Consider the following 16,196-nt stretch of genomic DNA (forward strand, 5'->3'; position numbering starts at 1 on the left):
CCCTGGGTACACTTGGCTGGCGGAGCGGAACTGCTGACTACGTACTGATGTAATAGGGAAGATCCAGCCAAAATGTACCACGACGTTTTATTAAATCATTTGTTTGGCCATGCCAAGGTCTCGCTGTGTTCCTCTTCCCTTTCCTGTTCATATTGACTGAATCTCAAAACTCCAGCGACGGGCGATCTGATACGGTCAGGAATGATTATACCCAGCGACACGCACAATTGGCTGCGAAATAACTCATCGCGTGAAAGTACACCGATTAGTTGACATAAATGTTTGCTCCCGTCTCGGTTTAACAATGTCAAGCCTTACATTCGTGGGTGCTAGAACACCGTACTGGAGTAACATAAGAACGTTTAGTGTCGCATCTAAAACGGAGAAGGTCAACTGAACCGCATAATGTAAAAGGTTAACAAATATCAGAGTGCCGAAAGGGCTGAGCCTAAAAGCTGATTTCTCTTCTGTGCTAATGGGCCAGAGGCTAGTCTGTCTCAGTGTGAGCCTTTCACACCCATAAAACCCAGACCTATTAACGTAGCTGTAATAGCCACTCAACCATATACCATGAACAGAATGGGATAGGCACCATTTTGCTTAGACTGATTTTACGAGGTGTGTGTGTGTGTGTTTATGTTTGCGCGTGCGTGCGTGCGCATGTGTGTATGCGTTGTGAGACAGTTCCTGAGACAGGCACAGAGGCTGGAGAGAGAGAGAGAGAGAGAGAGAGAGATCAATAATGTCGAGTCAGAGACTCAGGGGGCAGACCTGATACTAGGACCAGTCATCAACAACAGAACTGCCTGCAGTCTGGCATCTCATTTCATAGAATCCACTGACCGGGGAAACGATTCCACTCTCGACCATTTCATCACCTGGCAATAACACGTGTTTAAAACGTCCAGCGCGGGATTTTTTATCTTGATATCAAATAATTGATGGGTAACAATTAAGTACCTTACTGTGATTGTTTTCAATTAAAATGGTCAAAAAGACAAATTCTTAGAAAAGAGCCATTTCTCAAGCAATCATTTTTCTAAGGCTGTATGAGAGTGGTCTGGGAGGGGGAGGGGAAAACTGAAAACTAGCTGTTATTGGCAGAGAGGTTTGGAACTCTTACTGGTCTATCAACTCATTTATGTGATGTCATCAGGCAGGCCAAATCTCCATCCCACCAAAACAGGCAGAAATTTCAGGCGGTCTTTTCAAATAGCCCTTACACTAAAAAAGGGCATTGTCATAAATTTCAACATTTCACAGTATTATTCCAACCTCATAGTATGGAAATATAAAACACAGGCAAATCTGTTTTTTGACTGCACTGGGCCTTTAAAAGTATTGATTGAAAAAAAATCCATGGAAAATGTGGCGATGAAATTGGTGTGGTGATTAAAGTGTCAGTATGTTTTAAAGCTGATCCAGGCCGGGCAGGGAATTTTAATCGAAACCTACGTCAGTAGCAGACAACCAGTCTGCAGTCCACTGACATTGACAAGACTCCCTACCTTGGTATACTGCTCTATTGAAATCCTATAGTTCAGCATACATTCAATGCAGAGGACTCCTGTTCTGTTTTCACAAACCTCCACTCCGGCCATGCATTCGGTTTTTGATTTTCCTTTGGCAATGTGGTATATACTCTGACCCTTACCCGTAGCCTGGCTTTGGTCTGGTACATTCTTTCTGTGTACCATAGGAGGCACCCAGGTTTGGGTTTGTGTGTGTTTACATGTGCCTGTGTGCCTTTTTAGCCCATACTATGGAACCGAGGGAGAATATTGAGGTTATAGATATCATAGCCTCAGTATGACTTCCTAATAACTCTAGGAAGCCACAGTCTGGAGCACGAAGGCCTCCTGAAGGGATACAGCACGGGCAGGCAACACTGTTCCTGGAGTGCTGCAGGTTCTAACTACTAGGCACTTGGCCAACTGAGCTAATTGATCAGCTCAGCGATTGCCTAAATTCAACACACCTGGTCGTCTAGGTGGGTTAAATCAAAAACATGAAGTACCCGTGACCTCCAGGACCAGGGTTGCCAATCACTGGTACATAGTATAAAACAGCCTACAGAGATCAGGCTCAAATTGGTGGCAATTCAAGCAGGTTCCAACCTATTAGCATCCCGCCAGCCTGGTTGAGAGATAAACAGATCGCTGTATCGGTTGACGTCCACTGGGGCTGCGGCCGCCCGTCATGCCATTTGGAGGACAGGCAGGCAGACAGGCAGGCAGACAGGTAGGCAGGCAGCCTACTGTACACTGCTGACAGTGCTGGAGTGGGGGAGAGAAGCGTTGTGTATGTGGGAAGTGTTTCTGTACAGGGAGCGACTCAGAGGGGCTGCGGTAAAGTGCTGCAGGGCAGGGGGAGAGAGGGGGGAGTGGGGGTGTTGGAACTAGAAAAAAAAAAAGAGGCATCAGCAATCTGCATTTAATGAGCGCACAAGAGAGGGTCGCAGTCCCTCTAACAGGATCCCCGGTTCCCCCCTGGTTCCCCTACCCCTCTCCTCCACCCCTCCTCTCCTCCACCCCTCCACCCCATCCCCCTGTTCTGTTCTGCCACGCTGTTGTTAGATTAACTCAGGGTCAGGGGGTCTGAGGGGGAGATCCAGCCTCGCTGCCAGAGAGGTAATCAGTAGAGACGGGTACTGAACAGTCTCCCCTTCTTACACAGACAGACAGACACGCACAGGCATGCATGCACACACACACACACACACACACACACACACACACACACACACACACACACACACACACACACACACACACTGTAAATGTGGGCCTGATAGATTCCATCTGGAGGGGAGGGCTCGGGGATGGAACAATAGCATTCATTTCCACTGTATCAATATGTTAATGTCTTGCCCATTAGTGCAAATAGTCATTGCCACGTTTGTTCATGTCAACAATTATGTCATTGCAAAATATGATGTGGGTACTGTGCAACACCTTTCTATGTGAATGCCTGGTCATACCACTCCCAGTTGCAAAAATAGAAAGAAAATCATTTTCAACACTCTGTTTCCCAATGCATTTGCACTCTACTATTTCAAATGGTAAGATCATCCGTTTACCTCTTACACACTCACAACTCCACAGCCCTGTTCTCGAATCACAATCACAAGGTTCTTTTTGGAGCAGAGATATAATCGCCCTATACGAGCCAGCTTAGAAGCTGTGTTTACAGGATTTTCTTTTTTTGGGGGGGGGGGGTTTGCTGGTTCTCATCCCAGATGAACAGTAGCCTAATCCTCCCAGGGCAGAGGAACAGAGAGCAGCACTGCGGGCACGCACTCCTCTTCCCTCACAGATAAGACAGACAATAGACCGACATGAAGGGACTGTAAAGGCATGTGTAGTCTCCCCGTCACTTCTTCATTAACCCTTAAAGGGGAGAACAGAAGGGACGGCATCAACGTCCCTCTTAACACCATTTGCTTTGTGAGCAGCTTGGATGTTTAACGTATCTTTCACAGAATCTTCATTCATTCCGAGCTCATCTGTCTCGAAATGCACAGCAATATGTATTACATGCAGCAGCTAAGATTTCTATTGTATCACCAAGATGCCACACACCTGATGGATTGCACTGTCTTCGTGTCACAATTAGAGATCATGCCACCTAAACTCTAGTACACAGTTGCTGGAGGGTGGTGGGCCGATATCCTGATGCAGAGGAGCAACATAGCATTGTTTAGCCGGTCTAACATCACATGTTCTCTGGGACCTGGTCATGAGGTCTCCCTGGGTACTGGAGAGCTGATCTCCTTCCTCTGGACAAACAACAGGCATGTCAACAGACTCCTGACTACTGCTCAGTGGTGTTGTCACTGCAGGGTCAACGGGAGAGAGCAAGAGCCAGGCAGAGAGACTAACGAAGGAACTCAGCCCCGTCTACCATTACCTCAGCCCACCGCTACCACAGTCCCAAACAATGGTCTCTACCACCTCCCTAGTTCCTACATCCTGTAGGACTCCCCAGCCCTCAGAGGCTAACCCTGAGATTCCACCCAGGACGACTAGGGGTGTGGAGGGGGTAGTAGAGACATTCTAGAACCTTTCACTAGGCAACACAGCACAAACGGAAGGCAGATGTTCGGCGTTCGCTGTGTGTGTTTGTCCTGGCTTCCTTACCATTGTTACACAAGGAGCCTCTTGATGATTGGAGAGCAGGGCCATGATAAGGGCAACAGCAGCCGCAGGAAAACAATACCCCATCGATTGCAGACCTCATTGCTAAAACAGATGTGTATTTTAATAGAACCACCATACAAGACAAACAAGCTGCAGGCAACAATAGAGATTTACAGAATGAGTGGAATTTTGTTTGTTGGAAGGTTAGACCTGGTATTTTTGAGACAGCCCCAAAATACGACTACAATCGTGGAGGTACGAGGAGTCCTACTGTAGCAGTAAGTAAAATACCCATTCTTGCTATAGGTACAGGGGCAGTGTAGGGGCCAGAGTAGACAACGGTAGGAACCAATGAGGTCACAATTTGAGCCCAGTGCTTCAGCCTTTAGATTCGGAAGAGAGGTGCAACTGGACTGGTAGGAGGCGGGTTGAAAATGAACTGCTTTACCGAACGGACGCCCGAAACCCACATGGGTGCTCACTGCTCACCCGTGTGGTTTAATGCACATTCCTCCACAGAGACACACCCTTAAATTAGCATCACCGTTATGCTAATTCGCACTCCCTCTTGCACACACAAAGGGATTCCAGTGGGATTGGGGAGCTCACAGGCACACAAAGGCATGCTCACAGAAGCATATGTTACCGGGACGGGGAGTCAAGACTCACGGTACCGCTCCAAAACATAGAAATATTCAGAGCATCATTCTAACTCATCCGAGTCTAATCAAACCCAGGTATGAAACACATCAGCATCTGGAATCCTGGGAAATGGCACACATGCTCAACTCAAAGCCATTTGAGCCTAATATGCAAACAATCCATTCGACTTTTCATTTACCGCAGTTACTTTAGCGGTGGTAGTGTATTGGTATGAAGCAACAACGAAAATAAGAATTGCTCACAATTCTAGGTCAGCCAGCTCCCTCAGCCGTTCTCTGAGCTTTATTTATCCACCTAACCCTCCGCCCTCCATCTCTTTCTCCTTCTCTCTGCTTCCTTTGAACTCCCAGCCCGTCCATAAGGCAGCGGGCTCATTTGAGTAGTGTGGAGGCTGAAGGTGCGTCTCCCAGGACTACAGCATCCATCACAACAGTCCTGTACTGTTACTTCCTCTTCCTCCAGAGTGAAGAGAGAGATAGATGTGAGACCTATCTCATTATAACTCTACCTGGATGCTGCTAACACTGACTGGGAGATGAGGTGCCCGACTTGGCCCTAGGCCGGGCCATAGACCCAAGAGGATTGTCCCAGCGGCACTGCATAATGTTCCTCGTGAGTTATACTGAACCTACTGTACATCCTAGATGTTTACGACTTACTGAATGTTCAAGCGATGCCTTTTTCAAATGTTTTTATCCGTTGGTACTGATACGTGCAGGTTCTGAAACCCAGATGTATTTGCTCATCATAACCCATGAACCCAAAGAAAGTAAACCAAAGTCAGATTATATAAAGGAACTCTAGGATTTATTGACTTCGGGAATGTTCTCCTTTTTGGTTTGGTGCATCTACATTGCTTGTAAAGCGTCCCTCAGAGAGTTGATGTATCTCCTGAGAGTAGTTTGAAGGATCTGTTGACAGGGCATAAACAGAGACACAACTTGAGTATTTGTGTGTGAAGGGCAATTTCAGTTAGTGCTCTATCCTTAGTCTGGTGTACCTTCTGCGTGGCCTTGTCCTAACTGAGTAAGACATATTTGACCTGAGTCTTTATTTAGCTTAGTAACACGATCAACCTGTATAATAATGTCAAACTAATTCACGGCATAATATACATTACCAAGAGTCACAGAGTTGTTTCAGGTGGTGATTGATGGGGCTGTGATGAAAGGTTTCCAGCTTCATTAGCCTTTTTATCATTATGCCATTTTCGAAAGGCCAGCAATAGGCTCACAGCTACGGTGCATTCGAAAAGTATTCAGACCCCTTCACTTTTTCCACATTCTGTTATGTTACAGCCTTATTCTAAAGTGTATTAAATTGTTGTTGTTTTTACCTTCGTCAATCTACACACAATACCCCATAATGACAAAGCAAAAACAGGTTAAGAAATTCTTGCAAATGTATTAATTATCACATTTACATAAGTATTCAGACCCTTTACTCAGTACTTTGTTAAAAGCACCTTTGGGAGCGATTACAGCCTCGAGTCTTCTTGGGTATGACGTTACAAGCTTGGCACACCTGTATTTGGGAAGTTTCTCCCATTCCTCTCTGCAGATCCCCTCAAGCTCTGTCTGGTTCAATACTTCAGGCGTGAAATTTACCCCATACCCCTTTTTCATGTCATCTACTGTTGCACAGCTATTTTCAGGTCTCTCCAGAGATGTTCGATCGGGTTCAAGTCCGGGCTTTGGCTGGGCCACTCAAGGAAGAGTCTTGGTGGTTCCAAACTTCTTCCATTTAAGAATAATGGAGGCCACTGTGTTCTTGGGGACCTTCAATGCTGCAGACATTTTTTGGAACACTTCCCCAGATCTGTGCCTCGACACAATCCTGTCTCTGAGCTTTACGTACAATTCCTTCGACCTCTTGGCTTGGTTTTTGCAATGTCAACTGTGGGACCTTATATAGACCAGTGTGTCTAAATCATGTCTAATCAATTGAATTTACCACAGGTGGACTCAAATCAAGTTGTAGAAACATCTCAAGGATGATCAATGGAAGCAGGAGGCACCCGAGCTTCATTTCGAGTCTCATAGCAAAGGTCTGAATACTTACGTAAATAACGTATTTCTGTGTTTTGTTTTTAATACATTTGCAAAAATGTCTACAAGCCTGTTTTCACTTTGTCATTAAGGGGTGTTGTGTGTAGATTGATGAGGAAAAAATGTTTTGGAATAATTTCCGAATGCACTGTACATGCTTGTCCCTGTAACAGTAGCCCGTCTTCCTCCCTCTTCCACCTCCCGCCCGTATCCATTTTGTGAGAATTGGGAGGTCCATAAATCTCTGTCCCTGTCAGTGTGCAGGGAGGGAGCCGATTGGGAGGGGAGAGGATGAGCCCTCTAAGAAGCTGAGATCTGATTAGAGAGGGCACAATCACCGCGTGACACCGCCTCACTCACACATCACCCAGTGTGTGCATTCATGTAGGACTAAATCCACGCCATCAAATTCAAGCCCCATCTCACAGAAGGAATCCTCTCTCCCAAAAAGGTTTGCTGACGGAAAAGAGATCCCAGTGGTACTGTAGTGTTCCCTCTCCGAGAGCCAACATAGACAGAGAACCATGGATGTTATGTTAGCTCTGCTCTAATGCCCTGGTCTAATTACTTCTCTGGTCTCACTCTCATGTCATCAATCAAAATAACTCAATGAGAGGGTTTTCCTCTTTTGTAGATTTTATAATACCTTTTTTTTTTTTTTTTACATCAGCAGTTCTCACAAAGTGCTTTACAGTAACCATGCCTAGACCCCAAAGAGCAAAGCAGAAGTGAGGGGATTGGGGACTAAAATGGTGAAAGGAAGATACACGATGCTCCTCTCACGGTATCATCGTAAAATAGGTTAAAGTGCACAGTTTACGTTTTGTCTTTTCTTCTAGTGGAGGATGCTAACAGTAGTAACAGGCAGAGGTAGACACAACATGCATTAAAATATATTTTAAAAATGTATGAGTCATCAATTATTCATCTGAATGTCAAACAAGTAGCATCGGACCATCATGAGGAGAACAGCTTACCCCCTGGCCATTTCTATGAGTTCTTCCTGATTCCTAACGACATATTCCCTGCTCTAACTTGGACAGTGGATAGTGCACTCCAAAAAGTTTTTAAAAAGTCCAAGTCAATTATAATCCCCCTAAGGAAACAGTACATCTGAAACATCTGGGGATGAATAGCATTGTTGTTGAGATTCAAAGCTTTTCTCTTAAAAATGCACAGTTGTCTTCAGCTATCCACATCTCCCATAACTCTAGACAACCTTCCCGGCTCGAACAGAGAGTAGATGACAGTCATCTACATGGGGTAAATTTCTCGCCTTATGTATTGAATTCCAAAATAAAATACATCTTAAACATTTTCAACTATTTTTCATGTTTTTAGAAAAAGTGAAACAATGGATGTAAAAAATCAAAAGCAGAATTTGTAAATTGGGGAAAAAATGAATTATATCAATAGCAAAACAAAAAAACTTGCAAGCAAATAATTTTAAATTGAGAGCAAAACTTGAATTTTAAAGCAATAACTCATTTTTTGAAAACTAATGCCAAAATAGTTCAGTTTTCTATTTAAATTCCTATCTATTAAATGAATATGTTTACCTAACTAGTTACATGGTTTGTCATGAAAGGTATTATATAGATATGCTTCTAATACCCAATAATTATTGACACGTGACAATTTTTAAATATGTTAGCTTAGTTGGCTTGCTTAGTTGTCTGACTAGCTAGCCAAATGGAATGAATCGCCAGACTCTGCATGCCTGTAGCTAGCCACTGCCAGCCATAGTGAAAGGTTTGCCCGTATGTTTTTACTAAACCAAGTGATGTCACGTCCGAATAGGCCATTGTGATTTTAGACCCATAACAAATGTCTCCAGTTAGCTAGCTAGCTACATCATTGTATTTAGCCCAGGGACTCGTGTGTACACCACTTAGCTAGCTATTTATCTAGCTGGAGACATTCATCATGAGATTGAAATCACATTACGCCCTTTACGGTCAAAATAATGACTTGGTTTACGGAAAGCATACAATAATGTATGTATCTGAATTACCCTTAGCAAAATGTTCTGGACTATTGAAGCTAGAGACATTCATTGGGCAAGTTGGTTAAGGTGTCTTTTTCTATTAGCACAATGATGAGGCTGTGTGCAGCGAAACCACCTCTGAATACTCTCTCTGCTGAACACAGTGAACATTAGCTGGATATAGGGGCAACAATGTAAAAGGTGGCTAGTGGCACCTTCATTTGGGAGGACGGGCTCATTATAATGGCTGGAATGGAATTAATGGAATGGTATCAAACACATAGTTTCCATATGTTTTAATACCATTCCATTCACTCCATTCCAGCCATTATTATGAGCCGTCCTCCCCTCATCAGCCTCCTGTGAAATGCCGGCAAGAGCATAGGCGAAATAGATTTAACAGTTGGTTGTTGGAAAGTTTGAACTGAAAACTATCTTTGCATTAGTTTTCAAATCATTTGCTCTCGCTTTAAAATGATTTGCTTGCATTTTGCTTTCAATTTGTTTTTTGTTTTTTTTATCTCAACATCCATTATTTCACTTTTCCTCAAAAATATAACTTTTACATTTTGAACTTTATTGTTCATGTTTACGAATGTTTTGATTTTTGAAATCAATACTTAAGGCGTGAAATGTACCCCATACACCTAGTTCATGTCATCTACTTCATCATAGACTGAGATGACATGAGCTGTCTTTATAGAGGTATAGAGGTTGTGTATGCCATGTGTTTTAGTAGTAATGGTAAGATGGAGACAGCAGTCTGGTGGCCTTGAGATCCTCTCCTTTCCCTCCCATACAAATGCAGGCCGACCTTATAATAGGACACAGCCACAGACAGCAGACTGGGAGGAGGGAGGGGGGGTTGTAAATATTCTTCTGGTGGATGAGAGAGGACGGTACCTGAATTATTTACACTCTGTGGTCCTTGGGGAGAAAGCACACAGGGGTGTGGATTTGGGGGGGGGGGGGGGGGTGCTAAGCTCCTGGTGAGTAGGTGGAGGGGGCTGGGGGGCAAGGGTTTGGTAGGGTTTGGTAGTGTTTGTAGGTCAGTGGGTGAGGCAGGGTCATTCACTCGGAAACAGGCTTAACCTGGGCTCTTAGTGATGGAGGAGGGGGGTTACTGGCAGCCTTCAGCCCCCCTCCAGCCCTCATGCCCTTGAGAAGGTGCTAGAGACGGCGATAGTAGTAATATGCTTTTAGGGAGGAAGTGTGGGGGAGGGGAGAACGAAATTTGTCTACATTGTTTTGCCTCAGAAATTGGATGATTTACTCATTATTCCCAATTAGATTGTGAGGAGACAATAATACGAGGAAAATCACTTCACAATTTGTCAATTGGCTCTACACATTCTTTTAGGAATCGCAAATAAATTGAAAATATATTCATGTAAAGCTAGGTAAGCTAATATGAATATGAACAACATATTGGGTGACACCCATTATTGAAAACGAATTTCTAGCATTTCTTGATAGATTTATTTTTAATAAGAATTCAGATGAACCTGAATTAAAAAAATATTATTTTACTCCTGCTGCTCACTTTCACCCGAGGCTCCTGTCTTCACCTCAGTGTCTTCATACATAGAGGAGAAACGAGTGAGCTGTACACCTCAGAGCCTGTAACACGTACGTTTCTGTAAAAACCTTCCGTTCCCTCCAGGATATGCAGCACTAGGAAGACTGCAGAACACTACAGTATAGATCTTACAGTTACCCATATAGTGAAACGAGCAGGGTACGCTTCCCTCTAAGACAATGCAACAACACTTTCAGTATAAAGAATGGCACAGGTTAAGCCCTCCTGGAAAAGGCAGTAGTCTGGCAGCTTAGAGGTGAAGCTGATTAAAGAGAGAGAAAATGTTTTGGTCCTGGCTGGCTTTCACATGAGAGAATGGGAGAGAAAAATTGGAGTTAAGCTTGTCTTATGTGTTGCATTTGTCTGACGCCAGTGGCATCTGCCTATCTGGTGGTTCAGCTTAATCCTATATGGTTATTTCAGCTCTCTCTCTCTCTCTCCTCTCACTGCCCAGCCCCTCATCCATACACACATAAACTCAGCAAAAAAAGAAACGGCCCTTTTTCAGGACCCTGTCTTTAAAAGATAATTTGTAAAAATCCAAATAACGTCACACATCTTCATTATAAAGGGTTTAAACAGTGTTTCCCATGAACCATAAACAATTAATGAACATGCACCTGTGGAACGGTCGTTAAGACACTAACAGCTTACAGACGGTAGGCAATTAAGGTCACAGTTATGAAAACTTAGGACACTAAAGAGGCCTTTCTACTGACTCTGAAAAACACCAAAAGAAAGATGCGCAGGGTCCCTGCTCATCTGCGTGAACGTGCCTTAGGCATGCTGCAAGGAGGCATGAGGACTGCAGATGTGGCCAGGGCAATAAATTGCAATGTCCGTACTGTGAGACGCCTAAGACAGCACTACAGGGAGACAAGACAGACAGCTGATCGTCCTCGCAGTGGCAGACCACGTGGAACAACACCTGCACAGGATCGGTACATCCAAACATCACACCTGCGGGACAGGTACAGGATGGCAACAACAACTGCCCGAAATTACACCAGGAACGCACAATCCCTCCATCTAGTGCTCAGACTGTCCGCAATAGGCTGAGAGAGGCTGGACTGACGGCTTGTAGGCCTGTTATAAGGCAGGTCCTCACCAGACATCACCGGCAACAACGTCGCCTATGGGCACAAATCCACCCTGTCGCTGGACCAGACTGGACTGGCAAAAAGTGCTCTTCACTGACGAGTCACGGTTTTGTCTCACCAGTGGTGATGGTTGGATTCGCAGTTTATCGTCGAATGAATGAGCATTACACCGAGGCCTGTACTCTGGAGCGGGATCGATTTGGAGGTGGAGGGTCCGTCATGGTCTGGGGCGATGTGTCACAGTATCATCGGACTGAGCTTGTTGTGATTACAGGCAATCTCAACGCTGTGCGTTACAGGGAAGACATCCTCCTACCTCATGTGGTACCCTTCCTGCAGGCTCATCCTGACATGACCCTCCGGTATGACAATGCCACCAGCCATACTGCTCGTTCTATGCGTGATTTCCTACAAGACAGGGATGTCAGTGTTCTGCTATCCCATTGAGCACGTCTAGGACCTGTTGGATCGGAGGGTGAGGGCTAGGGCCATTCCCCCCAGAAATGTCCAGGAACTTGCAGGTGCCTTGGTGGAAGAGTGTGGTAACATCTCACAGCAAGAACTGGCAAATCTGGTGCAGTCCATGAGGAGGTGATGCACTGCAGTACTTAATGCAGCTGGTGGCCACACCAGATACTGATTGTTACTTTTGATTTTGACCCCCCCTTTGTTCAGGGACACATTACTCCATTTCTGTTAGTCAAATGTCTGTGGAACTTGTTCAGTTTATGTCTCAGTTGTTGAATCTTGTTATGTTCATACAAATATTTACACATGTTAAGTTTGCTGAAAATAAACGCAGTTGACAGTGAGAGGACGTTTCTTTTATTGCTGAGTTTATTTAGCTTTAGCTTTGGCTCAACATGATTTCTCTGCTTACTGTTGCCTAACTCTTGATATAGCCCTGAATCAATAAAATCAAAGTCATATGCAAGATGGAAATCAACATGGAAAAGCGTAGAATCCTGTTTGTGCCTTTGCTTAGTGTCGCTATCTTGCATATTTCAGTATTGACATTAAACAGACAAAATGCACAGAGAACTAAACTTTCATTCCGAACAGCAAACAATCTGATTACCTGCACTACTCTGACACCAGCAACCCCAATGCTTTATTCCACTGCTATAGGCTACAGCACAGACCCTAAACAATACAGCATAACCAGCCATAGGGAAAGCAGGACGAATTTTCTATCAGTGTTGAGTGTCCTTTACATTTACAACCAGCGTATACGATATTTAATTTTGTATTATCTTTTGATTTGAAACAATTCAGATAGCCTATTAAAAATGAAAATAAGTAGCCATAATGTCTCTCTAAATGAATTACTGTGTCGTTATCAATAAATATTTAGGCTACTCATGTGGTTGATACGAAATGGTCAACATAATGCTGTTTGTGATCTCTTGTTGTATACTGAACAAAAATATCATCGCAACATGCAACAATTTCAAAGATTTTACTGTCTTACAGTTCATATCATGAAATCAGTCAATTGAAATAAATGAATCAGGCCATAATCTATGGAAATTACACAACTGGGCAGGGGTGCAGCCATGGGTGTTGGAGGGCATAGGCCCACCCACTGGAGAGCCAGGCCCAGCCAATCAGAATGAGTTTTTCCCCACAAAATGACTATATTACAGACAGAAATACTCCCCCTCTGTGTAATGATCATGCTGTTTAATTAGCTTCTTCATAGTCAGGTGGATGGATTATCTTGGCTATGGAGAAACGCTCACTAATAGGGATGTAAACAAATTTGTACACTAAATTTAAATGATATTTTTTTTTGTGCATATTGAACATTTCGGGGATTTTTTATTTCAGCTCCTGAAACATGAGACCAACACTTTACATGTTGTATTTATCATTTTGTTCAGTGTAGTTGGCCAGAGGGATAAACCTATTTCCCTGTGTGAACTCCCCGGGATAATCTCAATTGAGTCCTCCTCGCATCCTCTCTCCTCGCTTCCTTCCCTAAACCCATTGGAGAAGGTCAAAGGGGAGGGTCCTCTGGCTTTCTCATCCAATGGGTTTTGAGAAGGAGGCGAGGAGAGAGGATAGAGGACACGAGATTTAGATTCTCCCACCGAGTCTCCTCTGACCTGCTTCTCATGCATCGGGATGTGCGTAGCTTCAGTGATTCATTCGGGAATACACAGACATATCCGTGACTGCACTGTGTATTCTCCAATATCTGAACTTCTCAATATATAATGCAACGCTAATAGGCTAATGCCAGACAGCCATTCATTCCACATAGCCTAACACTTTTTTTCTGAGAAAGAGACCATACAGACTCATAGCTATGACAACTCAGCATTGTCGCGGGAAGTAGTCGTGCTGATGCACCCCCTGTTAAATCACAATTTAAAAAAAAATAATTTATATAAATAAAAAAAAATAGTTGACCAAATTAGTGCACTAGGCCTTTATTACTCCTGTATGAAAATAATCCTCAGCCGAGCGGGAGAACCCCCCAAGGACCTTACATGTTCTGTTTAGAGGCGAGTTGGCTCTGGCAGCCAACACAGCCAAATACTCCATCTAAACGTGAATTGAATCTCAATTGCGGTACGGTTCTAGAATCATAAACCCCCCTACTTTCAAATCATTTCACAAATGCTAAATGTACACTGTTTTAACGGATTTTAACACCGTTGCAGCTGACAGTATTTGTTATGTGACATGTTCGTGGCGTCCGTTTTCAGTTTGAAGACAGGTGTTCGGGGACGCAGATAAATAATTACCACAGGTACACCTCCTTCCTATGTGTTTGCCATAAATAAGCTCTGCAACATGGAAATATGGCCTTGTGGGAACCCCAACCCTATAAACATGTAGTAATTTAACCTTTGTTTTTTTATTCAATTATTCATCACTGATATGAAAGATTTAGGCCTACGTGCATTACGTTTCCAAAACCGTACCATGATGTCGGGGCTCTTAACAAAACTCCCCCATTGAGAAGATACTATCGTCAATAGGCGCTGAAGTTACGTACTTAGGTCTATATATGGGGTACCATAGAGCATGCTTTTGTAGAACAGTTGATGGCACACTGAGCTACTGGTCAGAAGGTGGAAGATTCCAGCTACACTCCCTGCCTCTTTCATTACAATACCTTCAGTTGCATAGTTGTGGTCCCGGAGGAAGCTGTTGTTTATTTTGCGGGTGTCGATTTCTTCATCCATTTGTGACACTTATTTTGTAAACCAGAAACAGAGAAACAAGTATCCATGGTCCTGAAACATCGCTTCAGCACAGGGTCGGCGCAAGCTGCGCGCTTTTCGTCATGATTAGACCCTTTCCAGAAATAAGAATGTGGAAAAGAGGCAGAAACCTCAACGTTTGCTCCTGAACGAATAAATAAACCGTTCGACACAATATCATATGAGGAAAAAGCCTGTCCCTTTCGAGAAGACCGTTGAGTCGTCGGATGTCTGCCAATAATAGGCTCAGATTAAAGTGGCAGAAAACGAACTATAAAACTGACAGCAAGAAAATAGCTGCGCATTACGTCTCCATTGCCAGAGGCGCAATAAAACAGTCCAGAAATCAGAGCAGGGTGTGTGAGCTGGTTCTTATTTTGCCCCAGTCTGCTTGCATCGCAGCGTCCGTTTCCTCTTGGATCACCCCGTTTCGCCTCGACGTGTCGCTCTGCCGCCAAACCTCACCGGGTGCTTCACTGCTAGCCTGCTGTTGCCACTGCCCATTCGCGCATTGCGTTACTGGCTCCGCCCTGACAGCTTGCCTCTGTCGACCTGCGTCAGCATCACAGTGATGTGTTCGCACATGCGGGGGCAGAGCGCACATGCGGGGGCAGAGCGCACATGCGGGGGCAGAGCGCACATGCGGGGGCAGAGCGCACATGCGGGGGCAGAGCGCACATGCGGGGGCAGAGCGCACGGATGCGCCCTCATATCAGGGGGACACGGTGGTCACATATTTTATTTTTGTTGATCAACAAACATACAATATATCAAGACCCTTCTAATCGTTACCCCCAAAAGTGTGTGTGTGTGTGTGCGTGCGTGCGTGCCTGCCTGCTTGTGTCTCTGTGTATGTGTGCCCACACTGTAATTTCCCCTAGTTGGGTTTGGGCATGGTGGTGTTGGTGACGTGTGGCTGTCAGAGACCTCCCCCTACCCATCCTGCCCCTACATGTTAAATAATCTGTGCTGTAGGATAATGTTTTAACGGCCCACTGCCCTTCAGCTAGGTCTGGATAAATCACAGCCATTATCTACATCCCCAAAATGACGAAGGTCACTGATGCATGCCATGAAAATAAGTTCCATCCACCCCACTTATGACCAGTTGAATATTCCCCATTCTAATTGTCTCCGCACCATGACAAACCATCTTCCTCAACCCCTAATCCTTTTAATAAGGAGATAGTCGTCACCGACCCCTGAATCATCAGGGTTCACGTTCACTCTAAATGGTATAGAATCGGTCTTTGCCGTCATGGGGTTTGAACAAACTGTTCTGGTAATTCTATTTGGGCGCTGAGGGGTATAAAGCAACAGGAAGAGGGAATTAAAAAGGCATTGATTTTCTCCAGAATCACCACACTGGGATGTGCTCTTATTACTGGGAGACTGGGAGACTGGGAGACTGCATTAGAGAGGCCTTCTGATGGATGACATTAACAGGCAGAGCTCATTGCTGTCC

The 16,196-nt window shown here is 44.4% G+C and overlaps 1 protein-coding gene across 2 annotated transcripts in view; it reads right to left on the bottom strand.

Moving 5' to 3' along the window:
- Nucleotides 1-16,196, bottom strand: part of LOC115148498 (serine/threonine-protein phosphatase 2A 55 kDa regulatory subunit B beta isoform) — a 91,794-nt gene that overhangs the window by 41,898 nt on the left and 33,700 nt on the right. Inside the window, exon 1 of one of the 2 annotated variants that reach the window (XM_029690432.1) lies at nt 14,644-15,239. The exons of the other annotated variant lie outside the window; for it this stretch is intronic. Coding sequence (XP_029546292.1) covers nt 14,644-14,713 — 70 coding nt within the window. The 5' untranslated portion in view covers nt 14,714-15,239. Of the gene's footprint in view, nt 1-14,643; nt 15,240-16,196 lie in introns of those variants that run through there. 2 annotated transcript variants of the gene reach the window in all.

The sequence above is a fragment of the Salmo trutta genome, chromosome 15 (genome assembly GCF_901001165.1).
Source record: "Salmo trutta chromosome 15, fSalTru1.1, whole genome shotgun sequence".
NCBI classification, from domain to species: domain Eukaryota; kingdom Metazoa; phylum Chordata; class Actinopteri; order Salmoniformes; family Salmonidae; genus Salmo; species Salmo trutta.